At 42.9% G+C, this 26220-nt stretch overlaps 1 protein-coding gene and 1 long non-coding RNA gene across 7 annotated transcripts in view; one reads left to right on the forward strand and one right to left on the reverse strand.

The window, feature by feature from the left end:
- Window positions 1-26220, forward strand: part of GABRG1 (gamma-aminobutyric acid type A receptor subunit gamma1) — a 66689-nt gene that overhangs the window by 13615 nt on the left and 26854 nt on the right. For 3 of the 6 annotated variants that reach the window (XM_081208952.1, XM_081208953.1, XM_081208954.1), the window contains exons 2-3: window positions 16638-16786; window positions 22469-22536. In XM_081208952.1, the coding sequence (XP_081065078.1) occupies window positions 16638-16786; window positions 22469-22536 (217 nt within the window). Of the gene's footprint in view, window positions 1-527; window positions 1510-16637; window positions 16787-18297; window positions 18398-22468; window positions 22537-24616; window positions 25137-26220 lie in introns of those variants that run through there. The other 3 variants (XM_081208951.1, XM_081208956.1, XM_081208957.1) reach the window with 3 other exon arrangements.
- Window positions 369-23273, reverse strand: LOC308595190. Its single transcript, XR_014011890.1, has 4 exons — window positions 22781-23273; window positions 15550-15658; window positions 3346-3447; window positions 369-487 (listed from the first exon to the last, which is right to left on the reverse strand). It is a non-coding gene; the product is annotated as an uncharacterized lncRNA (long non-coding RNA).

The raw sequence follows: 26220 nt of genomic DNA on the forward strand, positions 1-26220 counted from the left end.
ATAAAAGATGATCAACTCACCTTCTCTTATTATCTGGGAGCATTCTTCATAAAAACGTCCCAGCTCTGGTCTAACCTAATTCTCGTCTTTGTTCTTATAACTGTTCTCCCAAACAACTTAGTCTTTGGGGTTTATTCTGCACCAGCTAAACTAAGAGCAGCAATGCATCTAGACTTTTTCGTCTTCTTTCAGTTTAGGTAACTCACCAACATAATGAGTACGGAATTTGTGAAAGTTGTTTCTGATGAGACCGTTTGCATTCTGTGAATATTTCTGATGTGCTGGAGATAATTTCACTTTAAAAACAGGAACCCTTCTTTCAAGTGAGCCGCTTGCTGGGAGTTTAGTTAATTATACTGAGCTTATCATGTGGAGAAGAAAATGTTTAATGTCATTTGGAGATGTGCTTCACAGCTGTAGTGATTCAGAAGAGACTTGATCTTCTTGGCACCTGCTGTATCCATCAAGCCACCACAAGTTTGATGGCCTGTTAAAAGGAAATAAAAAAAAAGAGGATCAGATCCAATTTTTTCAGTGCAAATGGAAGAAAAATGAGTGTGACCTCAGGCTCAGGATTGAGATATTGGCTGCCCTCTACCTATTGGGGGCCTGCATCTTCCATCAAAGGGACTGAAAGATGGTACATCTCAGGCAAATGGAAGCTCTGTCCGCACATCCAAAGGAAGCAGACTCCCAAGTCCCCATGGGTGCTGGCCGTTTCCCCATCACCACCTCTCCTGACCTTTCTGACCTTTCATGCATTGAATATGAATTGAGATTCCAACAAAGATTCTTCCTGCTCAATAAGATACCCTGATTGCACAGAGGTGACATGGTTGGGGGCAGCATGTATTTCTGTGCAGTTTGAGCCCTCATATGTTCTTCTGCACAACCAAAAAGGACATGTACATGAAATTACCCACTTCAGACAAGTCATCCGCATTGTGGGTCCACTGCCAAGTGCTGATTCTGGTCTCCACCATGCAGAAGATGTTACTGTGGACAATCAGTGTTTGAATGAGATCTAATGCTTCCAGGCATCTGGGTTGGTTTGTTTCTTTAAATCAGTACTGAGCGTTGCAGAGTCTGCATAATGTAATTGACATAAAATCTTAACTGGTAACCCCCCCCCCCAAACCTCATTTGTATTTACTCCAGCCAACATTGCCAATTGGCAGAGGAAATAACGAGTTGTAGTTCATAAACATCCGGAGGACATCTGGCCCCCTAAGAAATTTTGCTAGACTTACCACATTTGCTTTCCTTAAAATTCCTTGAATATTTCTCCTGAGCAGAAACCTCCAAATCTGCCTTGCAGTTTCACTTCAGATAAAATTCAGTAGCAACTCTCGTCCCAGGTCTCATTGATTCTGCCCACTGCCCAAGGAGTGTCTTCACAATGACTCCTAACAAAGGAACCAGTGCAGGTGAGAAGCAGTGGTGCTCTCAGGGCAAGACAGAAGTCCAGGACCTGACCCCGTGGAATGAGCAGGAGGACCACCAAACAAAGTAAGGCTGGCTTATTATGTTTTGAATCAGTGCATATTTCCATCTGAAATGGAGACCACCATAAGACCAGTGTGTGAAATTCCCTGACTGCAACCACTGGTGAGAGGTGGATGACCCTCCCCCCCCCCAAGATGACCAGCACTGTGCATTAAAGCTGTCTCTGTGTTACAGGCAGTGATGTGCAGACCCCTGCCCAACTGAGAAATTTGATAGTTCGCTCAAAACTCCCCCCCCCCCAAAAAAAAATTATTCCGACATTTCTTCTAAGAGGAAACTTGCACACCAGCCTTGAAATTTCTCTACGGGCAATATGCAGTGGCAGCTTGAGTCTCAGATTTGTGGGTTGTCATCTTCATCTCTTGGGTGAGAACACTGAACATTGCAACTATTTTAGCCTTGCTAGCAGGACATGGGGATATTAATTTTCTATAGGGAAGGGTTGTAATTACACTCCTATGGAGGAGGGTAATAATTCTTGAGTGCGACAAGCAAAAACTCTTGCAAGGAAGGCATTCTGTAAAAGCCATAGGAGGCTAGTCGATGTGATTTGCCTAGGCATGAAACATCCCACGTTGTAGCACAAGTATTCTGGATAATTTGTCTTGGTATTAAAAGGGAAGAATCATGGCTTGTCATTAAAAAGAGAAAAACAAACCCTTGGTGGGGTTTTTTTTAATGTGATGTTATGACATTGTATTAACTAGCAGAGTTTTACTGAGATAGCAATCCTAGATAGTGTGGAAATGCTTTGCTTCATAGAACCCCCAAAAGCAGTTGTGTGAGATGAAATGCATAAAAACATTTTATGGTGCCCAGGGGAGGACATCTACATTTACAATTATTTCCTATCTTCACATTCACAATGGCACTCCAACTGCCACTGTTGCAGGAGAAGGCAACTGAAAGCCAGGAAGCTGGAAGTCATGGCATCTGTGGACCTGTTTCAGCTAATATCTGGTCTGACAAGTGTGACAAGTCATGGTGCTTCCTATGGGATAGGATGAGAGTGATCTGAGGTGACGCCATTCCTCCGATGTCGTTCCCTTGTGAACAGGTTAACCAAAGATCAGGTCAAGTCTGCATCCACAGTGATAACCAACTTCATGGGGGTTACCTCCATCCTGTAGGTCAATCTTAGGTCACCAGGGTGTCTATTTTGGCCTGCAAGGCCATTTCCCCCAAACCACACCAGCCCACCCATCAGCTGCCATCACTGGTACAGGCAATGCTCATGAAGAGGACAAAGGAACCAAACAATACAGTGATCTTTCTCCTTTCCTCTGCCACCTGCCTTAAAGAGTGTAGAGCATCTTCAAAGAGCACTTGTGCCAAGGGCTTTAAGGCAGTCCCTGTGCAGAGTCCTTGCAGAGGCTCACTCAGGAGTGCAGGGTCTGTATTAAAGTGCTTGGCAAAAGTGCTATTTGAAGCAGCCTCTTCTCCCTTTAAACATTGCCAAGTGATTCTAAATGGAGGGGGCACTGCTTCAAAGAGTGCTTTTGCAAAAGCCTGTCAGGGAGAACCCAACCCCCACCCTACATAAGATAACGTGGGGGCTATCTTAAAGTCCTTGGCAAACAGCAAAAGGTCTTTGAGGCTGTTGCTGGTTCTCAAGCACCTGACACCCAGCTGGCTATCTGATATTCCGCACAAGGGATTTTGAGAGGTTCACAGAGCCACCCACCTGTCAAATCCCCCCACCCTCTGGTGAGGCTGATCCTGATAAGGATCTGACCCATGGTGCCAAAAACGGTTCCCTGCCCTTGGTTTATGAGGATGTTTTCGTCTCGAAGAAGATGCTTCTAGTGCAATAGGAATGACAAATAATTGTGTTCATACTTTCCATGCCTTAAATCACAGGAGTTGTTGCCCAATTAAATGTTTGATCAGACAAGAACATCAGCATACTGCCCTGGGTCTTGTGACTCATAAGCTCCTGTTCTGTGAAGAAATAAAAAAACAACAACCAAGGAATGAAATGCCATCTCAGCCATATGATTTGTTTATTGAAACCGGGAGGTCACGTTCAGCTGCCGCCTTTTAAAATTCATGGTCATTAACTTAATTTGGGTGCTCAGATTTACAGAGCTCAGATAACCCAACTTTGGTGCTGAAGCTCTCTTACACTGTGGATAGCAGCAAAAGACCGTTGCTCTCTTATTTTGTGCTATCCACTGCATAATCTGACAGGTGTTAATTGCAATTTAAAACTCAGCTGATTGGTCTGCTCCATATTGAAAATAGAACAAAGATCTCCAATATTCATGTTTAAAGATGAACGTGCTGCCTGCTAGTGAAAATACCTAGTCATTAGTCATTTTGTGCTTGGGGATTTATTAGTCATGGTGCTGTTTCTAATTAGTTGGAAATAATAATTAGGACAGTTCTCCCCCCTTGTCTAGTACAACTTCCACTTGAGTATGAAATATTGTCTGTTTTTATCATAAGACTCTGGCTGGAACTAGATGTTGTCGCAAACACGCAGCTGGTGCCAAAAACCATAACAGCTCCATGCTTTGTTTTTCCCTTTTCTCTCTTGTATTGCGTAGTTGGGAAAATCAATACGCAGTGTGATGTCATCAGGCTGTGAGTTCTGCCAATGAAAGCGGGGGGAGAGAAATCACAGTCTGATTACATCACATCCTGTGTTGAGTAGCCCTAGTCATATAAGGAACAGAGAAAAAGGAGGCCTGGAGCAGTTATTTCCATTGCCTTATGCAAAAGCATGAACTCTAGAGAGGAGGGGATCAAGCGAGCTAATCCAAACCTTCCATCACCAAGGAGATTTATTTATTCTCTTGCTGCCTCCACTAACCAACCTTTTGGCCCCTGAAACTTGTTTACTGGTCCATCCTACACTCTGCACTGTATGATATGTTCGTTCAACTCTGTGCTGTATAGGCATGGGGTAAATAACAAAATATAAAAGCATATTTCTCTCTCTCTCTCTCTCTCTCTCTCTCTCTCTCTCTCTCTCTCACACACACACACACACACACACACGTAGTTGGCATCCATCTGTCTCAGGAGACAATGAGAAAATATTTTGAAGGGGAAGAGAACTAATTTTACAACACTTTGAACAATTACACGTAAACAATAGAGGGAATTAAAACGAGATAGGAAATCATCCTGCTCAGCCTAGTTCAAACTGTTTCTCTACATAACCTAATGCTTGGCAGCTAATCCATACCAGCTTTATTTTAATAAATTAATTCTACTCTCCCACCTCAAGCTTTTGGCCAGCCAGAAGAATACTGCATCTGTTTCACTTTCTCATAATTTATTTGGGTTTCCTCACTCCCCCTTCAGCCTTTCAATTTCATTCCCACCCTTAAGTAGCAGGTTCTTGGACTGAACCTTTGGCCCTGCTGTGAGTAGTATTCTCTGAGGAAAAGCAATCGTTCTACAGCGTAGAATACCCCCCCCCCAAATGACATAATAGTTAGATTCCTTCACATCTTGTGCTTGTGATAGTGTCTCATTCCGGGCTCAGACAGAGCCGAACCAGTCTGTATCAAAGTCTTCTTATATAGGCGTTTTGCAATTTACTTAACTTGTGCTGTCTCCCTCAGCATGGAGTTAATGCAGCTTAAAAGTCCAGCTCCTTGCTACCAAAAGTTAATATATAATGGCTCATTAAGAAGGAGCATCACTGACAATGTAACCTGAGAGCAAACTGTAATAAAGATATCCCAGAGGGCAACGTGTGGTTAATAGTCTGGCTAGGAGCGAAACCGCTATAAACGTGTGTTTCTTTGGGGAGAATAATAAGCAGGAAACTTCTTTAATTTATGCCATGAATTTTGTAAACATTTGACTGCTTCAAGTACCTGTGGCAAGAGTCAACGTTTATATGGATTAAGGGGGGGGGGTGGATATTTGTTTATTCAGGCATAAAAATGCTCAAAATGAATACTTACCAATTGCTCAAGCCCAGATTTGGATAGTGGAATTACAGTGGTACCTCAGGTTAAGTGCTTAATTCGTTCTGGAGGTCCGTACTTAACCTGAAACTGTTCTTAACCTGAAGCACCAGTTTAGCTAATGGGGCCTCCTGCTGCCGCCGCGCCGCCGGAGCACAATTTCTGTTCTCATCCTGAAGCAAAGTTCTTAACCCGAGGTACTATTTCTGGGTTAGCAGAGTCTGTAACCTGAAGCGTATGTAACCTGAAGCGTATGTAACCCGAGGTACCACTGTACTAGCATTTAACTCTAGTTTGGGCATCCAGCTTGTGTGTGTGTGTGCGTGCGAAAAAAACTGAGGACCCCGACATGTGGAGTTGTTTCCTAAAGCAGTTGGAGGATGAGACCATCACAGAGGTTTATTAGAATAACATGTAGATGAGGATTAAGGCATGAAGCCTTTCTATTAATTCTCCTCCTAACCTCGGTATACTGTAGTTTGCTTCACTGAACTCGGTTATCAATTATTCATTTGCTGCTTTTTTCCATATCTGATTAGCATGCCTTGAATTATTCTAAGGAAAAGGAAGAGCATATTTGAAAACCTCTTTGTTCACTAACTCAGCATAATAGGACACTAAGTTAAAAGGAAACAAAATCTCAAATGTGAAGCACACAATTGGCTTCTAGAAAATTGCTACCCTTGGGTAACATGCCCAGTTCATATGACCAACTGAGCACAGTGAAGGGTGAGATGGGGGGTTCCAACCCGGACGTCTAGTACTGTAGAGCCAGTGTGGTGTAGTGGTTAAGAGTGATAGACTCGTAATCTGGTGAAACGGGTTCGCATCTCCGCTCCTCCACATGCAGCTGCTGGGTGACCTTGGGCCAGTCACACTTTTCTGAAGTCTCTCAGCCCCACTCACCTCACAGAGTGTTTGTTGTGGGGGAAGGAGGGAAAGGAGAATGTTAGCCGCATTGAGACTCCTTAGGGTAGTGATAAGTGGGATATCAAATCCAAACTCTTCTACTATTACAGTGGTACTTAATTCATTCTGGAGGTCCCTTCTTAACCTGAAACTGTTCTTAACCTGAAGTACCACTTTAGCTAATGGGGCCTCCCACTGCCGCTGTGCCTCCAGAGCACAATTTCTGTTCTCATCCTGAAGCAAAGTTCTTAACCTGAAGCACTATTTCTGGGTTAGCGGAGTCTGTAACCTGAAGCGTATGTAACCTGAAGCATATGTAACCCGAGGTACCACTGTACTTACAAATGCCTCAGGTTACAAACACTTCAGGTTACAAACTCCGCTAACCTGGAAGAGTTACCTCGAGCTGAGAACTTTGCCCCAGGATGAGAATGGAAATTGTGTGCCGGCGGCGCAGCGGCAGCAAGAGGCCCCATTAGCGAAAGCACGCCTCTAGTTAAGAACAGTTTCAGGTTAAGAATGCACCTCCGGAACGAATTAAGTTCATAACTAGAGGTACCACTGTAATTTGTCTGGCAAAGCAGTGTTCCCAGTCATTCTGACAGAGACTGCACACTGCTTGTATGTGCTTAGTCCTTTACAGGTGAGCCAATGAATGTGCGCAGGCAATGCTGTCATTGTGACCCAACTTCCTTGTCCTCTGTGCATTCACTGTACAGTGGTACCTTGGTTCTCAAACGCCTTGGTTTCCAAACGCCGAAAACCTGGAAGTGAGTGTTCCGGTTTTTGAATGTTTTTCGGAAGCCGAACGTCCGATGCGGCTGTCAGCTATTGTTTCTGGGGCGCCTGCACCAATCAGAAGCTGCGCCTTGATTTTCAAACATTTTGGAAGTCAAACATACTTCCAGAACGGATTAAGTTTGGGGCTTTTGTTTTTGCTATTTATTTTGTGTTTTTGTTTTTGAGGCTTTTTCAGTTAATTTGTTTTTGTGACTGTGTGGAACCCAGTTCAGCTACAATGACTATCATCAGTGCAGGTAATATTTTTTTTTTTTTATGATCTACAACACTGTCATATTTATTTTATAGCACAGTACATTGATTATTGCTTTCATTTTAAGGAGCAATGGTCTCGTTAGATAGTAAAATTCATGTTAAATTGCTGTTTTAGGGGTTGTTTTTAAAACTCTGGAATGGATTAATCCATTTTGCATTACTTTCTATGGGAAAGCGCACCTTGGTTTTGGAACGCTTTGGTTTTGGAATGGACTTCTGGAATGGATTAAGTTTGAGAACCGAGGTACCACTGTACCCTGTTTTGCCCCACAAGGTACAAGAAACAGCAAAAAGTGGTTGTGTGTGGAATTTGTGCTTACCCAAATGAGGCTTAAGAATGACATTTTGTAATGTTTGCATTTATTTACATATATACAAGTTGACTATAGGTGGAGGTTCACAGATTCACAACCTGAAATCTTCCAGAGTTCCAACTTACCTCTCTTACCTTTACTCTGTGCTGCCTGAAAACCACAAGCTACAGGGTGAGTCTTTTAAAAGAGGCCCCATGGAACATGTGTACTCTGTAATCCACGGTGCTTCTTTTAAAAGTCTCACCCTGTACTTGCTGTTATTGACCTCTGAATGTCCCTCAACTGAAGACTCGGCTACACAGCTGCAAATAAAACATTTTAAGTGTGTTTTAAATGGAATATACAACTTGGCACTAGATGGCGATGGTGAGCCTCATGGAAAAACGCTTTTAAAAGAAGCAGTTTCAGAACTTTTTTTATATATGTGTGTAGATTCCACCTATGTCTAGCCTCATCAACTCCAGGTTGATAACCATTCAGTTAATCCAAGCAAAATAATAGACTGCTCTAGGCAAAACCCTGTTTCTTAGGGTTGTATTTATCTAACATATACCCAGAGTAAAACCATAAAAATTAATAGATTTAAGTCAATCATGGTCATTAATTTTAATAAGTCCATACCATCCAACATCCCACTGATCAATATCAGTCCTGAGCTCTCATGGGAGCAAAAAACGAACATCTTTTGGTCTGGTGCTCTGGTAATTCCAGGATGTCCCACTGAAATTGGGACTGTTGGGTATGTGAGTCTACTCTAAGAAAAAGTTGATTGAAAACAACCCCTACACCCCTGTTCCCACTATGCCTGAATCCTTTACAATCAGAGTTACTAAACTGGAAGGGACTCCCAAAAAGTGATTTAGTCTAAACTACGATCCCATTAAAAATACAGTGGGCAATAGCCGTGGCTATCTCTAGATAGATGTGAGGATCGCGGGGTCCCAAAAACTGTGGTTGCTGGCTGTGAAACCCACTACATCTCTGCGGCAGCTTGCAGCAGGAGGCCTGATCCTTGCTGTGCTGCACTGGCACAACTGCGAGTATCTAACGGATGGGAAAACAGGGGTTAGCCTGGCTGGGATCAGGTGACACAAGGAACAAATAAGGTCCCATCTGGCCCTATGAAGCTGACTCCTCCGCCTGACTAATGTGTCTCAGGTGCAGACTAAACTGCTCTCACATAACAGTATATCCCTGATTACCAGCCTGTTCACTGTCTACCAAACCATTAGCTCGCTTTCAAGGCCACCAGCACTGTCAGTATAGATTGAGGCTGCATATCTTGGATTATCAGATGCTGGCCACAAACCACTGGGCATGGCTACTAGAGGTGTGATTCCTGCAAATCCAAGATAACAAGCCAAGGTGGACTGCTTCAGCTTGATTTGGGGCTGTGGGTTAAACCACAGAGCCTAGGACTTGCCGATCAGAAGGTCGGTGGTTCGAATACCTGCGACGGGGTGAGCTCCCATTGCTCAGTCCCTGCTCCTGCCAACCTAGCAGTTCCAAAGCACATCAAAGTGCAAGTAGATAAATAGGTACCACACCAGCAGGAAGGTAAACGTCGTTTCCATGTGCTGCTCTGGTTTGCCAGAAGCGGCTTAGTCATGCTGGCCACATGACCCGGAAGCTGTACGCCGGCTCCCTCGGCCAATAAAGCGAGATGAGCGCCGTAACCCCAGAGTCGGTCACGACTGGACCTAATGGTCAGGGGTCTCTTTACCTTTACAAGGCAAGCACAAGTCAAAACAAGAAACCCCTGTGAGCTTTGTGGCCATCCACAATCCAGACACTTTTGTAAAAGGCTGCAGACAAGCATTTGTAAAACACAAATCTTGGTTCTTAAGCTTAACCATGAAAGCTTTCACGTGGGGGTGTAGCAACTTTGCCAAACGGAAGCACTCATCTTTAGCATAAGGAAAACACCAGGATCAGAAGGTCAGAAGACAGGTATAGTTTGCAATCAAAGGGAATGGTATACCCAGCCATGCTTCTGCAGTCCTTTAACTGGAGAGACCAGGGATTGAACCCAGGCTTGCTGTATATGAACCATGTGCACTGCTTAGGGGCATAGGAAGGGGGTATGTGGGGGGTGCAGTCCACCCCAGGTGTCATTCTTGAGGGGGGTGACAAAATGCCACACCATGGGGGGGTGCACTTACTGCGGGGCCAGGCCTGCAGCGTGCCTGAGCCACGCGTCTCTCCTGGGAGTGACACAGTGGCTCAGGGCTCCGCGCTGCCTGAAATGGCAGTGTGGGGCTTGTATCCACCAGATGAACTCCGTGGGCAGCTCATCACGCCACCCCCCTGGGCAGATCGCTGTGCTGCCCCCCATTGGTGGATCTCCGTATTGCCCCGCACGTGGATCTCCATGGCGCCCCCGTGCACAGATTACCGCAGTGCCCCCTTGTGGCACCCCATGCACGCGTCACTGTGGCACCCTCGAGGGTGGCTCACCATTCCCCCCCCCACTCCGGGTACCAGAGTAGCTAGCTACGCCCCTGGCTCTGCTACTGAACTATGGCCACAACCCACAAAGCACTCCAGTGGCAGCACTGTATGTGTGTCGTCCCCTATAGCAAGGAAGGTAGGCCAGCTTTGCTGATTGGCTCCTCCTGACACGACTCATTCCCCATCCCGCCCTTCACTTGCCAGAGCAGGACTCTATAAGAAATGCCTGCGTTTGGGGTTTTTGGGCCATTTAAAATCGAGGGTCTGTTTCTACCGGCGTTCAAAACGTTAAGCATAAATTGGCACTTACTGAAGCATCCTCGAGGCATAGACGTGTGCAGCAGACAATGAAGGCCTGTTTCTAAATGACTAGTTGGAGGATTAGCTCCCCGCCACCCCCGCCCCAGTAATGCAGAATGCTGATTTTGTGGCTATAGTGATGAGATTTACTAATATGCATTTGTCATTAATTCAATCATACTCATTATCTCATTCGTTCAAAGGAACAGCAGAGAGACTCTCAAAAGCCTTGTGGGTGGTTCAAAATCCCCCTGGCGAACCTGCATCCAAGAGTGCCCTACTTTTCCTCAAGATATGGCACAGGCACCCTCCTCATTTAGACTTCACATACTTTTATTATTATTATTAATTTGCAGTCTACACAGCAGTCATATTCTGAAGCTGAACTTTCCCGGCAATGATTCTCCCTTATTCAATTACAAAGAGTTTTATGTGGGCAGCTCACCATTCCCTGCGTTCCAGAAATGGAACTGCAGACAGGATCACGTTTTAAATGAGGGGTCTCACCATGGAAAGCGAGAACAGACCTGGCCTTCAGTCCTAACCACCTTTACCTGGGAGTAAATCCCATTGAATCCAATAGGAGTTACTTTGGAGCAGCTCTTAGAGCAGCCATCCAACATATACTGCTTTACATGGCTTTGTGTAAATAAATGCTTACCTCCATGGGGGATGGATAAATCACTAAGGAACAGGTGAGGAGGGTTGGAAAAAGAAGAAAATTACCTGCTCACCATCTCATTGATTACTGGGGATATTGCTTTTGTAAAGGGTGGAGCAAAAGACATGATCAGGCATGCTTGTACTTTTGTATGGCGTGAGTGGGGTCTGCAGAAGTCAGAAGTCTCTATTCCAGCCTTCTCTTTCTCAACAAATTAGCAGCAGCAACACACACTATAACAATAATAAATATAAGGTGTACAAGTATATAAAGCATCACATCCGCATCTCAGTAATCTGTGTAATCACTTTGCAGTTTATATTTATACATGCCTACATGATTCTCAGTGCTATGTAGCATCACTCAGGTACCGTATTTTTCGCTCCATAAGACGCACCTGACCATAAGACACACCTAGTTTTTAGAGGGGGAATGCAAGAAAAAAAATATTCTTTAAAGGGAGCGCTGAGCAGAGCCTGTCTGCATCCCAGGCTCAGCTCAGCGCTCCCTTCCACGAGCTGCGTGTGTGCGGCGCTTGCAGGCTTTTCCCCCGGGAAGGGAGAAGGGCAGCCCGTCAGGAGGTGGGGGAAGGGACAGAGGGGCTAAGCCAGAAGCGAGAACAGCAAGAGGGAGCGCTGCACAGTGACCCCTCTCACTGTTCTGGCTTCTGGGATAGCTGCACGAAGCCTCCTCAGGGCAGCGGGATGAAGGCTCCCCGTGCCCTGAAGAGGCTTTGCATGGCTAAGCCAGAAGCTAGAACAGCAAGAGGGAGCACTGCGCAGCGATCCCTCTCGCTGTTCTGGCTTCTGGGATAGCCTCGCAGCCTGCATTTGCTCCATAAGACACACACACATTTCCCCTTACTTTTTAAGAGGGAAAAAGTGTGTCTTATAGAGTGAAAAATACAGTAGTTAGAAGGCAAGTTATTTTCACACTTTCAAAAACAGAACTGCCAGCAACACACTTGGTCATTACACCGTCTATCTCCTATTATTACTATTTTACTTAAAAACAGCTTAATATTTTAGAAAACTCTTTGAACATCTTGTTTTCCATTAGTTTGGTAGTGTTGCTTTGCCATGTAAAGTTATATTCACATCTACCTGCAGTTTCCTCCAACCCTCCTCTTTTGCCCATTTACAGAGTGGGATATGATGGGATAGGAAATACTGTTGTGGGAAATGAGGAAGGAAAGATAGTGGGATATTGGGGATGGGAGAGGCTGGGATGAGGGATAGCAACATATTGGAAAGATGTGGTGCTAAATAGAAATTGAATTCAACAATGCAGTTTGCTAATGCATCAAACAAAAAGAATAAACACTGAAAATCAAAAACATTCAAGATGTAGGGTTGACTTTACAGAATATTTCTACAGTATTGCCTTTCTTTGCATCCACTCTTCATATAATGTTCAGGTTAGTTTTCTAGCTCTCTGTTGATCCTTTAAAAAGACATGGAAACTTAATTTCTTTTGTGGAAATGCAATTCTACCCAAATAAAAACCATTGTATGAATAAAAGACTACTCCCACAGTTAGTGAATCCATAATGCTATTCCTTTTGGAAAGTCAAACACCCTGATCCAGCCAAAAGTTCAAGAAATGAATGAATGAATGAATCTTTATTTGCATCGGCCATAGCAATAAAACAACAATATGATATACAAAGAATAGAAATAAAAAGTCAATTATATAAAATACATTTTAGGGTTTTGAATCAATAGTCAAATAGTGGATCTTATTCTGATTGCCCCAGCTAAAAACCTTGCAACCTTTGCTGTCACCTGCTCATCTTGATCAGCCAAGAAAAAGGACACTGTGGCAGTGGCTGGGCGACCCAGAATGGACAATAAAAGAGGGATGATAACCTCATTCCTCAGGTCTTTATAAAGAGTGCAAGCCAGAAGGACATGCGCCACCAATTTGGTACTGCCATCTCCATAAGCGTTTTTTTGTGTGGAATCTATTGAAACCGTCCCTCAAGTACAGCTGAGGGCAATACATTCAATCTTGCGAGAGTAAAAGTGTGTCTATATTTTAGACGCCATCATTCCAAGATATGGGAACCTGCACAGAAAATATAATTTTGGAACTGCAAGGGACTTAGAATGTCACCTATTTATTTATTTGTTTAATTTATTTATATGCTACTTTATACTTAAGACATTCTTTAAAGGATCCAACCCTTTACTCAATGAAGGATCTACAATGCAGGATGCAATTGCAGTACAGTGGCCCTGATCTCTTCTTGGGTCACTCATTTCGGTGGAGGAAGCAGATTCATGAAATCATTTCTTTGTGTACGGAGATCCATGTTTTCCATTGGTAAAGGTTGTACCATTTTGTAACAGACTTACACACAGAGAGAGAGATTTCTGGATTGGGCAGTACTCTGTTGAAACTAAGAAGCAGCAATAATATATGTTTACAAAATATTAGGATTCCTCCCCCCCTCCTCAGAAACAACTGTGCTTAACTTAGGTTTATAATGGTTTTCTCTCCATTCTATATGTGCATTCTGCGCATTAATTAATGCTCACCATTGTCTGCCTGTCAAGATATGCTCATCACTGCTATGGTTACCACTTTCAGTTTGGGTGCACTTTGTTTGACTTCAAGCCTCCAGCAATTGCTTGAAAATTTATTGGAATGAGTAATGGAGATTGCAAACTTTAGCACTGGAGGAATATTTAAAGTCCACACTCATTTGATTCAAATAGAGAGAAAATTACTTCTAGGCATTCTTTGACCTTTGAGGGGATCATCTGAATGAATTTGCAGACATGCTCAAGCTGTTGCCCATTTCCCCCCCTTGCGTGTATTTGCAAAAACAGCAATTTATATTTTATCCAACTGAAAGGTAAGTAATAAATGGACATGCAATTGTTTTCACTCTGCAGCTCTCCTTCCTTTTTTCCATCTTGATAAGAGTATGCAGATAATAATTCAACAGAATTATATTGAGTCTAGCAGTAATGTATTTGTGAACAACTAATTTACTTGCTAACTGTCCTCATTTGGGGACATCATAATAATGTCCAAGATTAATAGATAAGCATGTGCATGCCAAGAGGGGTGTTTGATTTGTTTTCATTGAACGCTAGACTAATCCCTACCACCACCCATATAGCCAACTCCTTTTGAATGCCACCCCCATTTTGAAAGCAGTTTACCATTTGGAGTAAGAGGACAGCTGTTTAAGAAACACAAATCCACAGCCCTGTTGGAAGTATATGTTATGTACAGAAGTCTCACCCTGGGCCAGCAGGGGGATACTGTAGATAGTTATGCAAATAAGGGATCGAAAGTGACGTTCAGTGATTGGATAGTTTTAGAAAATTGTTACAGTTACGTTGTACTGGAGCTCTATATAAGCAGGCTGACTGAACCCTTCAGTTCAGTTCTGTTCTGGCCTGTGAATAAACAAGAGCTGTTTGAAGAATCGCTGTGTCGTCTGATATGTTCACCCACAACTTAACAGTATGGAACTATCTGCCTGGGTTTTTGGATCCTCTCCTATGAATCCATTAAAATACTTTTTGGAAGTGAGAACTAGGCAAACTTCAACACGCAGCTAGTCTAACTTTGTACTTTCCATATGGAAGCTTCTGGCTTGATAACGATTGCCATTGCCAGCCTGGAGAGCCATTCAGGTGATGATTTGGATCTCTGAGGGAAGAATGGGAGATAATCCTTCTAACATGATTGAATGTCCTGGAGCAATTTGAGCAAAGTGCTCAGCATGCCACAACTTAAAGTGGGATACTGGAAGGCTGTGGGCTGCAGTGCAAGGGGAAAAAAATATGGCAAAATGAAGGAAACTAGCAAAATTAAATGTAGGATTTCATTCCACGAACAAAAGTGTATGCTGCCTATTATGGTACTTTAGTATAGGAAAACCTGGAATAACTTAATAACAAAATAGATTACTCAGCAGTCTGGAAAGAACAATTTCATCCATTGATTTATTTTTAATGTACATAAAAGCTACAATTACCTTCTGATTACCTTGCAACAATCTAAATTTGTTAATAGCATTATATATACGTTACCTTCATTAAAAAAAAATCTGCCTTGTTTTAGTCTGTGTGATATCAAGTTTGTATTTAAAAGTGCAAAAATCTATAAGGTGTAAATATTAAAAATTTGGGGATTATTTTTTTTTAAAGATGGATATGTCTCTGCATAGCAGATGCCATATGCCATCTCTCTCAATGAAGGACAGCATCTTTTACCCATTCTATGCATATATAGAAAATGAGAATACAACTGTGTAAGAACTGATACCTGGATTTGTTTGTTTTCCTCTTTCCTCCCCATCCCACTTCCCTTTTTGTATTGCATATATTAGAACAGAACACTATTTTAAATTGTAAACCACCTTGGATGAATTAGAAGAAACATGGATCGTAAATGTAGTACATACCTTAATAGCAAGGATGTGCATTTGATTCAGATGAATCCAGAGCCCAAGCAGGGTACCTCAGAAAGAGTTGTGGCTTGTCTGGGGCAAAGTGGGATCAGCAGAAGGTGGCCTGAGTTGAAGGAAAGATTTTATCATATATAGAATAGTACCAGGGTGGAGTGATGGGGGAAGGGAGAACTCCATTGCGACTGACAGGCAAGTTTGTATTCCGGGTGAATTATGACTTACTATACCTGGAAACCAAATCCCTTTTGGCACGTCTCATTCACAAATCAACTAGTGCAAAAGCCCCTGAGTCTCTTTAACTGCAGTTCAGTGGATTTCTTAGCTATGAGTGCCTTTGTCTTGCTTGAAGTTCTCAGACTCGTTGCTCACAGAATGCTGGTGGAGATTACCCACCCCCAAACAGCAACGGCTGCCCTAGCAGAAAAATACTTCCGCTATCCATCGGAAATTTGGAACGGCCCATGTCCTCAGAAGGGGTGACCTTGCCTACAAATTTCATTCAATTCTGCTTCAGAATAAAACAAATATTGTCAACATTTCCTTAGAAATAATAATAAAAATTTGAAACTACGCAACACAAAACCCCCTGAACATATTTGCCTATAATTTGGCAGGTTGTATCTACTCTTGAGGGACTAAGTGTGCTTGCAAATTTTACTCACTTGTATCAAAAGAAAAGAGTTACAGATTTTTAATAAAATTCTTTTTAAAAAATTCTCAGGAGTTTTAAAGGAAAACATGCATGAGTAAGCCCCATATAAATTATATTGGGAGTTGCTGTTACAGACCTGTGGTACTATCCCCCTCTAGTTCTGATAATGTCACTAAAATGCACAGTGTTCAATTATACAACTTCACTGGGATCAAGTTGACTGATTTTTCAGGAAAATGAAGATAGTTGGGCTAGGAATGAACAGTTAAATTTATTTTTGAACCCATTTTTTTGTTTCATTGTGACCCTAACTGCTGCTATTTTAATGCTTTTGCATATTTATGCAACACTGATTGTTGAATATTTCATTCCTCACACTGCTAAGTTCCATTATTTTCCCTCTCCCAACCTTTCATTGAACTACCATTAGCATGGATAAAGCAGATGATGAAGATGACGAAGACCTAACTGTGAACAAAACATGGGTGCTTGCTCCAAAGATTCACGAAGGAGATGTCACTCATATACTGAACTCTTTACTCCAAGGCTATGATAATAAACTCCGACCAGATATTGGAGGTAAGTGGTATTAAAATTTCAGTTTTAAAAGAATATATATTGAATACATCTTGGCAGCACCTGGTTTTGTTCTTGACATATCTTGGCAGCATACTGGATTAGGCCTCTAATTCTGGGATAACTGTGCTCCGAGCCCCAAAACCCATCCCCCATGGAAATAAAGACACAGTGGAGACAGAATTTAGTTTAAATGTTAATGGGCAAATTTTGGCCACAACTTTATTAAATACACAAATGTGACTGGTATTGACTTAGGCATTGGTATCAAAACTATAATTGGCTCCTGCCCCCCCCCTGCAGGAAGCCTGGCAGGATAACCTACTAGCAGGGGGAGCTCCATCAATGTATATTGACTGGTGCTCACCCCTCGAGTTCCCTGGGGTTCTGGCATGGCCCTAGCCTCTCTCCGGGCTTCGGACAAGATCCAGACCCCTGGATTCCTTTAACGGAATACCCTATTAATTGGAGGGGCAGGTGATGGCCGCACCTCCCCTCCTCACATTCCCCTAAACCAATGCCTAACCGCCAAACCTTACAAAGTTGTGACGATTGCTAGGAGGTAGGCAAAAACCAAGTGGCCACAGCCAATCTGCCACATTGGACAAAATTCCTACCCGGCCCCCGTTCCAAAACAGGCGACCAACCGAAGTCCAAAGCAAGGCCAAACATGACCTAATAAACGGGTGGGTGGGCGGGTGTTCGGCAGCGCGAAGCAAAAGGAGGTCCCTACGTCGCGCTGCCAAATAAATACCCCCAACCTTGCCACGCTGCCGATTGGCTAAAGGCCATTGGCATAACTGTGGCACCACCGGCTTGGATCGAGGCAAGCCCCGCCCACAAGCCAATTGGGGGAAGAGTTCCAGGGCTGAGCACAACATGGACCCTCTTTTAGGAGGATCCAACTTATCACAAAGTGTCTGTTTAATGTAATGCATGTAAGACCTGCTAGTGGAACACTCAGCCAAAATTTCAGTTATCCAAACAAAACAATTATACCCAAACCTCGCTACAACAACTGAGGATTCGGATATCTGAACAGCTGGGATTTGCCCACTTCCTTACGTGTTTGTGCTTTGCTGGTCAGCGGCGGCCATATTGGGCCGAAACCATGGAGGGAGAAGGACAAATCAGTCTTTCCTTTGTTTGCCATTTGCTGGTTGGCTGCAGCAGTTTCTGGCAGAAACCAGGGCCGGGAGGGAGATGCAACAAATTAGAAATGTTCTCATAGGAAATAGTGGAAACCCTCAGCGCATTATGTGAACACTTACCTAATGAACAATTTCTTGGGAATGCATTGCGTTTCAAAAGTCGGACCTGTGTGACTATTAAAAGCAGAGATTCAATATACTGATTTTATTGTAAAGTTATTCCTGGCTTATACGACCCCCATAGTCCAGATAAAAAGACAAACAAATCACTAAACTCTTCCGTGCTGAAAGTTCCTCTTTTGATTACACTTCTTTAATTGCTTAATTGATCATAGTCACATTTCTATCCTATTTTGCACATAGGGAAAGCAACCTGAAGCCACACACCTACGCCCCACCCCAACTGCAGCAATGAACTCTGTTTACATACGATACCTAAAAAATAATTAAGTCTGCTTTCAAAGTGAGGAACCACCTTTCTTATGGCACAAGGAGATGGGCTCAAATGACAACTGTTGCTCATTAGCTATTGAGGTTATCTGGAGATGACATTGATTACATTGCTACCCACCCCATTTTGTTAGATTTGGGGTGGGTTGTGAAATGTGTATTATAGTTTTTAAAGTTTATGTGTATGACCCAGGTGGCTCCCGAGCAGAGAGAAATTCACAATTAAATGAATTATTGCTCAGGCGGACAAGGACAGGGGAGTGGGCCGGTGAAGATATTTTCTTTGAAGTTAAGTTTGAAAATACTCTGCAACATAACAATTAAGTTCTGAGTCACTGTTCTTTCATATAAGTGATTGATTTTGTGCCCGGTGTTGTGTATTGATCAAGAGTCTAGCTGAAAAGATATTAATAAACCTGAGTTGTGCTTTGGTCGGGATACAATTACGAGGGCTGAAGAAGCTAATGGATTTTCTAAACCTATCTTTGCTAAGAACATATTGAGAGGAAAGAATTGGTTTTGTGTTTTCAATGTATTAATTTGCAGGCTGCATAATTAGTGGTGCATTTGATTGGTTTTACCCATTTGTTACTTTTGTGCATTAATCATAATTTGGAGTATGGATGCTTGCCATCCGCTCCCCGTGCCCCAGCTTTAAAAGCTTAAAAAACCCTATCTTTCCTCCCAGTGTTTTAATATGATCCATGTTAATAAACAATATTTTATGTCAACTAAGGTTGCAATCCTACAGTACTTGCCTTGGAATAAGACCCATTCAGTTCAGTGAGACTTCTGCGTGCATTGGGTCTGAACATAAATAGAGGAGCAAAGTTTTACATGAGGTGTTCCACCGAAGCATGATGCTTATATTAAGAACATTTTAAAATCGATAAATTACAGGTGTTTGGCCTGATCTACCCCCTCCCAAATGTGCAGAGCAGTAGGCAAGCAACTCTGTGTTTTCAGGAGGAAGTGCTGATTGGCACTGAATAGTGCCAATCCTTTCTCTTCTTCCTCTGCCAACCTTCTGCAGGGATTCTGCTGATATGCCAGCAAAACCTCTGCCTAGCTGGCTACATTATATAGCAGGGAACCCTTCCATGCACCACATATGGGCATTCAACAGCTGTTTTCTCTATGTGCTCCTCTAATGTTCCATGTTGGAGTACATAGGGAACTCCCTTATACTATCAGACTATTGGTCCATGCAGCCTTTTACACCCTTGTGCAAATTAATTGAAACAAACAATGTAGTTTATTCTACAAAACTCACATATACATGTACAAAACTCACATATACTGTACATACATTAGTAAAGGATATGGCCGCCGCTATTTTAAAGCAGCATTTGAACACGGTTTGGCATGGAGTCTACTAGTTTCGAACAGTCGCTGTTGATTTTCAGATCCCTGTACCACACTTGAATCAGCGCCTGAATGAGCTTCTCCGTAGTCGTACAGTCTACAGCACGGAGGCGACTTCTGCATATAGCCCACAAATTTTCAATGGGATTTACGTCCGGGGAATTCCCTGGCCAATCAAGTACCTGTATTTGCTGCTCTGTCATGAATTTCTTCACTGCTTTCAATGTGTGACAGGGGGCTAGGTCCTGCTGCAATATCCCAGTACCGTCAGGATACCTCTTTTCCAGCTCTGGAATAACACTCTTTCATAGACCATTTCGATCGGATACTCCCTACTGATGTGGATAGATTCCTCCAAGTTGGTAGGCCCACCACCTGCCTCCTTGATCCGTGCCCGTCTTGGCTGATTGGGAGTGTCCAGATGTTGCGCGGACCCCCCTGGTTGAAATTATCAATTTGTCCCTTGACACGGGGACATTCCCAGGGGAACTGAAGGAAGCAGTGGTGTGTCCACTCTTAAAGAAAACTTCATTAGATCCCTTAGACCAATCCTATTACCGCCCAGTTTCAAATCTTCCAAACCTGGGTAAGGTAATTGAGAGAACAGTTGCTGAACAGCTTGGTAGGTTTCTGAAGGAAACATCGGCATTAGATCCATTTCAGTCCGGTTTCTGTCCTGGTTTTGGGACGGAGACGGCTCTGGTTGCCCTAACAGATGATATCCATAGACAACTGGATCGAGGCGGGTCAGGACTGCTGATCCTTTTAGATTTGTCAGCAGCCTTTGACATGGTTGATCATGATCTTCTGGACCACCGCCTCGCAGACGTGGGGATACAGGGCATAGCCCGTAACTGGTTGTGCTCTTTTATCTCTGGTCGGGGAGGGAAATGTCGTCGCGACACTCCTTGGTGTGTGGAGTGCCGCAGGCTGCAATTCTCTCCCCGATGCTTTTTAACATCTTTATGCGCCCCCTTGCCCAGATTATCCGGAGCTTTGGGCTGGGCTGTCACCAATATGCTGATGACACTCAACTCTATCTGCTGATGGATGGCCACACCGACTCGGCCCCGAACACACTGACCAGATGCTTGGAAGCTGTGGCTGGATGGTTTCGTGGGAGCCGATTGAAACTAAATCCTTCGAAGACAGAGGTCCTATGGTTAGGTCGGGATGGCATGGGGATGAGGGACCAACTCCCTTCTCTTGCGGGGGCCCAATTAGTGCCATTGCTTTCCGTTAAGAATTTGGGTGTAATCCTTGACACCTCCCTTTCCAAGGAGGCGCAAGTTACAGCAACAGCCAAGGTGACATTTTTCCACCTTCGCCGCATCAAGCAGTTGGTCCCTTACCTTTCCCGCCCCGACCTGGCCACAGTGATCCATGCAACGGTCATCTCCAGGCTTGACTACTGTAATTCGCTCTACGCGGGGCTGCCCTTGAAGCTGTCCCAGAAACTCCAGCGGGTACAGAATGCTGCAGCGAGGCTCCTCACGGGGTCTTTGCCATGGGAGCATATTCACCCAGTGCTTTTCAAACTGCACTGGCTCCCGGTAGAGTACAGGGTCAGATTTAAGGTGCTGCTTTTGACCTTTAAAGCCCTTCACTGCCTAGGACCCTCGTACCTACGGGACTGCCTCTCCTGGTATGCCCAACGGAGAGCCTCAAGGTCCATAAATAGCAACACCCTAGTGGTCCCGGGCCCTAAGGAAGTTAGATTGGCTTCAACCAGAGCCAGGGGCTTTTCAACACTGGCTCCGGCCTGGTGGAACGCTGTGCCTCATGAGACCAGGGCCCTGTAGGATCTGATTTCTTTCCGCAGGGCCTGTAAGACAGAGTTGTTCCGCCTGGCCTTTGGCCTGGAGCCAATTTGATTCCCTCCCTCCCTCTCTTTCTTTTTTCCTTTCCTTCTCCTCCTGCAATGAGGCTACATTTTAATATTTTAATGTTCCATTATTTTAATGTTGTATTTTATTTTTGTTTTTAAGTTGTAATCCTACATCTTGTTTTTATTATTGCTTGTAAGCCGCTCTGAGCCCGGCCTTGGCTGGGGAGGGCGGGGTATAAATAAAAAAATATTATTATTATTATTATTATTATTATTATTATTATTATTATTATTATTAATTATTGAACCTCACTATATTGTGGTGAGCGCATCATTCCTTCTACTGGCTGCAGGCTTCCGACACCATAATGATCAACTGACTTTTCGTGTTTTTTTGAGTACAGGATTACGAGTCAGATGGAAAACATGCTTTGTTTCAATTAATTTGCACAAGGGTGTATTGTCTATTCTGAGTGACACCTGTTTCTCAGCGTCCTAGGTGCATCATCATTTACCGGTTCCATTGTAACCTGGAGTTATGGGGTACTGAACCTGGGACTTTGGGCTTGCAGAGCTTGAGCTCCCATAGAATAGCCTGCTGTGGGCCTGGAGAGTAGTAGGCAACTGGATGCCAGCACGAGGTGTGGAAGGGTACGCCATTGTTAAAAATGGCCAGGCATGTTGCAGTGTGCCCAGCATAGTAGCATAGCATACCATCTGAAGGCCAATACCAAGCTGTGTACAATGCCCATGAAGCTGTATGTCCACAGAAAGGGATGCATTAGGAAGACTAATGGTGTGGTCTTCTATTGATTCACAAAAAAATTACATTACTAGACAACAAAGGAAGCACTGCATTTCACATGGAATTATGCTTACTGTTTTGTTTAGTGAGAACTACAGTAATTGAAACTGATGTCTATGTTAACAGCATTGGTCCGGTCGATCCAATTAATATGGTAAGTTTATGGTTATAATAGAACTTCCAAGGTAAGATTATTTTTTGATATCCATCTGCTTTCCAATCCATCACGCTATCAAGAGATAAGGTAACCTTGTGCTTTTGAAAAGCGACTATTATTTTGACTGAGATAGCTGAGACATCAAGTATTCTTTAGAAGCTACTTTTGTTATCAAGGAAAATCTAGCTGAATTAAGAGTCATAGAAGACAAAGGCAACATTTGAAATAGAACTACACTAACCTTATTCAAAGGACTCCCTTTTACTTCGTATCCTCCTGACAATCTGGAAATGACTGCTTGGCAGATCAAAACTAAATTAGGCTAAAATGGAATATGATCTAAGTATATTTAAATACCAACAAATACTGTTTAGGTACTTATGCTGTTAAAATATGCAAGGTAGGAAAACTTGCATGCTGCTGAAGCTTTAGTAAGGTAGCTTTTGACTTCCAATTTGGGACTGAGGCAGTTTTGATTGTAGGAGGGTGACCAACATTCTGATCATACTGTGATCATACTGTGTTTTAGAACCCTGATTTTCTAGGATTCTAAAATATGCAAAAGAGCACCCTCTAATTTGTGGAGGGTGATCAGAAGGGTCACTGTGATCCCACTTTACATGTTTGTTTAACACTAATATAGAATATGTAAAGAGGGCTTTCATCTTCGTGAATTCTGATAGACTGTCCTGAGATTCACGACTAAAACACCGATTCAAATGTTGCTATCAATCAGATTTTTCACTTCTCTGAATGTTGTAGTGCAGTTGTTGTTTTTGTTGTTTTGTTGTTGTTGTTGTTTTTTAAAAAAATCAAAATGTATTTTAAAATGTGTATTTTGAGATATAATACTTTCAGATATGTTATTTAGATGTGAATTTTCATGAATATTTTTTTTAAATTGAAGATTAGTGCAAAAATGGAACACAAGTCATCAAATGGTGGCATTTGTCCATAGCTAGTAATGATCTCCTCTAAGCACAGCTCTGGACAGCTTTGTGCTCTCTCTCTCTCTCTCTCTCTCTCTCTCTCTCTCTCTCTCTCTCTCGTGTGTGTGTGTGTGTGTGTACCTTTTCAGAGCTTCTGATCTTGTAGCTACACTGATTCCCATGGCCATAGGAAGAAAACCTATGGATCATGCATAATGCCTTTGACACCCCTAAATAATTATTTAAGAGACCCTCTCAGGTAAAACCCTCAATACTGAATAGCAACCATTGCTCAGAAAGCTGTGTTTGTAGTAAACCACCCTGAGAGGAGCTATTCAGATTGAGAGAGTTTAGAAATTTTAAAATAAAGAAAGAAGAGTAAGCGTTCAGCAGGGTGGGGTGGGGGAAAGAAACCCTGTCACAAACTGGATTGATTTTTGTCAAGGTGTTAAGTGTCTGCCTATTTCTCTTTGCTTCAACAATCTATATGCAGCAAACTTTTAAGAGAATTCATTGAGTTTGTTTCCATGTTTTTGGCTGCATAGTTATTCAGCAAGGTGATTGTGTTAGCATTCAGGGATTGATGCCAAACACCGTAGTTCACAGCTTACATTTTCAAAACATTCAAAATAGATGATAATTTCCAGGTAAGAGTTTTGTTTGCTAAAATATTTTGATAACTTTGCATAACACTTAGCTGTAAGTGGGAATAGTTAGTGCTAAAAGATTAATTACTTCAATAAATTACCATAAGAACTTGAAATAATTTTTAGATTCATTTCTGGGTTTTTGCCAACTTTTGCAGTTGGCTTGTTTTGAAAAGCTACCCCAAATATTTACCCCCAAAGCCTTCCGAGCTCTCTTTCACACCATTTTTCCAGGTCAGTTATGGTCACAATTTTGTTCTGCATTCATCGTTACTCAATATATTTTCCCTCTTGAATCATTTATTTTATGTTGTTGTTTCTCATTGTTGTCTTTTCCACAGTATAATATTGTATCATTATTCAGAGGCATCTCATTTTCAGGATTTAAAGGGGAAATGTTGTGGAAGACAGAGTCCATGGAAGGGGACAAATTTGATGGGTGGTAGAGTAGTGACCACTAGATGCCTTTTTTAAAAAAAAAGGTATTTCTTTATCAGCATTCATGATACTTATCCCAAAACAAAACAATAAGATGTACAACAAACCAATTAGAGTGCCCAGGGGAAAGGCATAAATGAGGAGGCCCAGACCAGAGAGCACATACGGTTCAGCTCCTGATAACAGCAGATTGAGAGGACTCTGTTGCTATATATTTGATACCATTTTTAAATTGGGTGCCTTAGCAAAAAGGCAATATAAATGCAATCTAGCAATCAAAGTAATCAATAACACAATTAATACACTACTCAGTGGGTTGCATTAGTCCGAGTCCGAGTAGACCCACTGAAATTAATGAACGTGACAAACATGACAATGGGTCATGGGAATTAATAGGAAATTAATTGGCAACCGGGTTGGCGTTATATGCGCAAACCATCTTGTGAGCAACCCGGGGGCTGAATTCTGCACCAGCTGAAGTTTCCAAACTGCCTTCAGAGGCAGGCAGCCCTACGTATAACCTAGAAGTTACCAGAGCATAGATGACAGAAGTTCCATTGAATTCAATGAAACTTATTTCCAGGTAAGGGTATACAGGATTGCACCCTATAGCAAATCCCTGTGCAGAATTATGTACTGTAAGAAAGTTTACCACAAATCCCTCAAACATTTTAGTTTGTCATAAATGTGTGAGTCTTCAGGCAATCAGCACCTTTAAAGGGTAAAGGGACCCCTTACTATTAGGTACAGTCGTGGCCGACTCTGGGGTTGTGGTGCTCATCTCGCTTTACTGGCCGAGGGTGCCGGTGTACAGCTTCCGGGTCATGTGGCCAGCATGACTAAGCCGCTTCTGGCGAACCAGAGCAGCACATGGAAACGCCGTTTACCTTCCCGTTTACCTATTTATCTACTTGCACTTTGACGTGCTTTCGAACTGCTAGGTTGGCAGGAGCAGGGACTGAGCGCCACCCGTGTCCCTAATCAGCACCTTTATATTTTACCAAAAGCAAAAGGTGCAGTATCTAGGGAAGAGGTAGCCCTCCAGATATTATGAATTACAATTCCCAGCAGCCCCAGCCAAGATGGCCAATTGTCAGGGATAATAGGAGTTGCAGTCTAACAACAAGCTGAAGGGCGCTACAGTGTTGGCTACCCCTGACCTAAAGTAACATGACTACTCAGAAGCATGGAGTGGGGGTCATGCTTTTAGTTCTACCCTGATGTCACCTCTTTGTATTTCAACAATCATGTCATATGTGTGGATGTCTCTAAAGAAAGCCCAAAGCAAATTTTTCTCCTTAAGAGTAAAGGCTCCATGCGATCAGGACACCTGAGGTGGAGTGGTGGGAGCTGCAGCCCAAAATATTTGGAGGATACGAGGTTTGAGGAAGGCTCATCTATACAATCATGTACTACCTGTGAATAGGGCTTTAGCGTTGTATCTTTTTCATTTTAAAAAAAACACCCCAATACCTTGCAAAACTGATGTTTTTGTGAACTCTGTTAATAAAATGACAGGGTAGTACAGCGTCTTTATCCCGTAGGTGACTGAGGTGCCACTGAAGGTCATTGTAATTTATGTCTAATGAGATCTGCCCGTGATAATCACAACATGAGATACTTGTAGGTCTTGGTTTCTTATCACTTCCTAAATTAGACACCTCTTC

This window comes from Podarcis bocagei (assembly GCF_964188305.1).
Source record: "Podarcis bocagei genome assembly, chromosome: 9".
Lineage (NCBI taxonomy): Eukaryota > Metazoa > Chordata > Lepidosauria > Squamata > Lacertidae > Podarcis > Podarcis bocagei.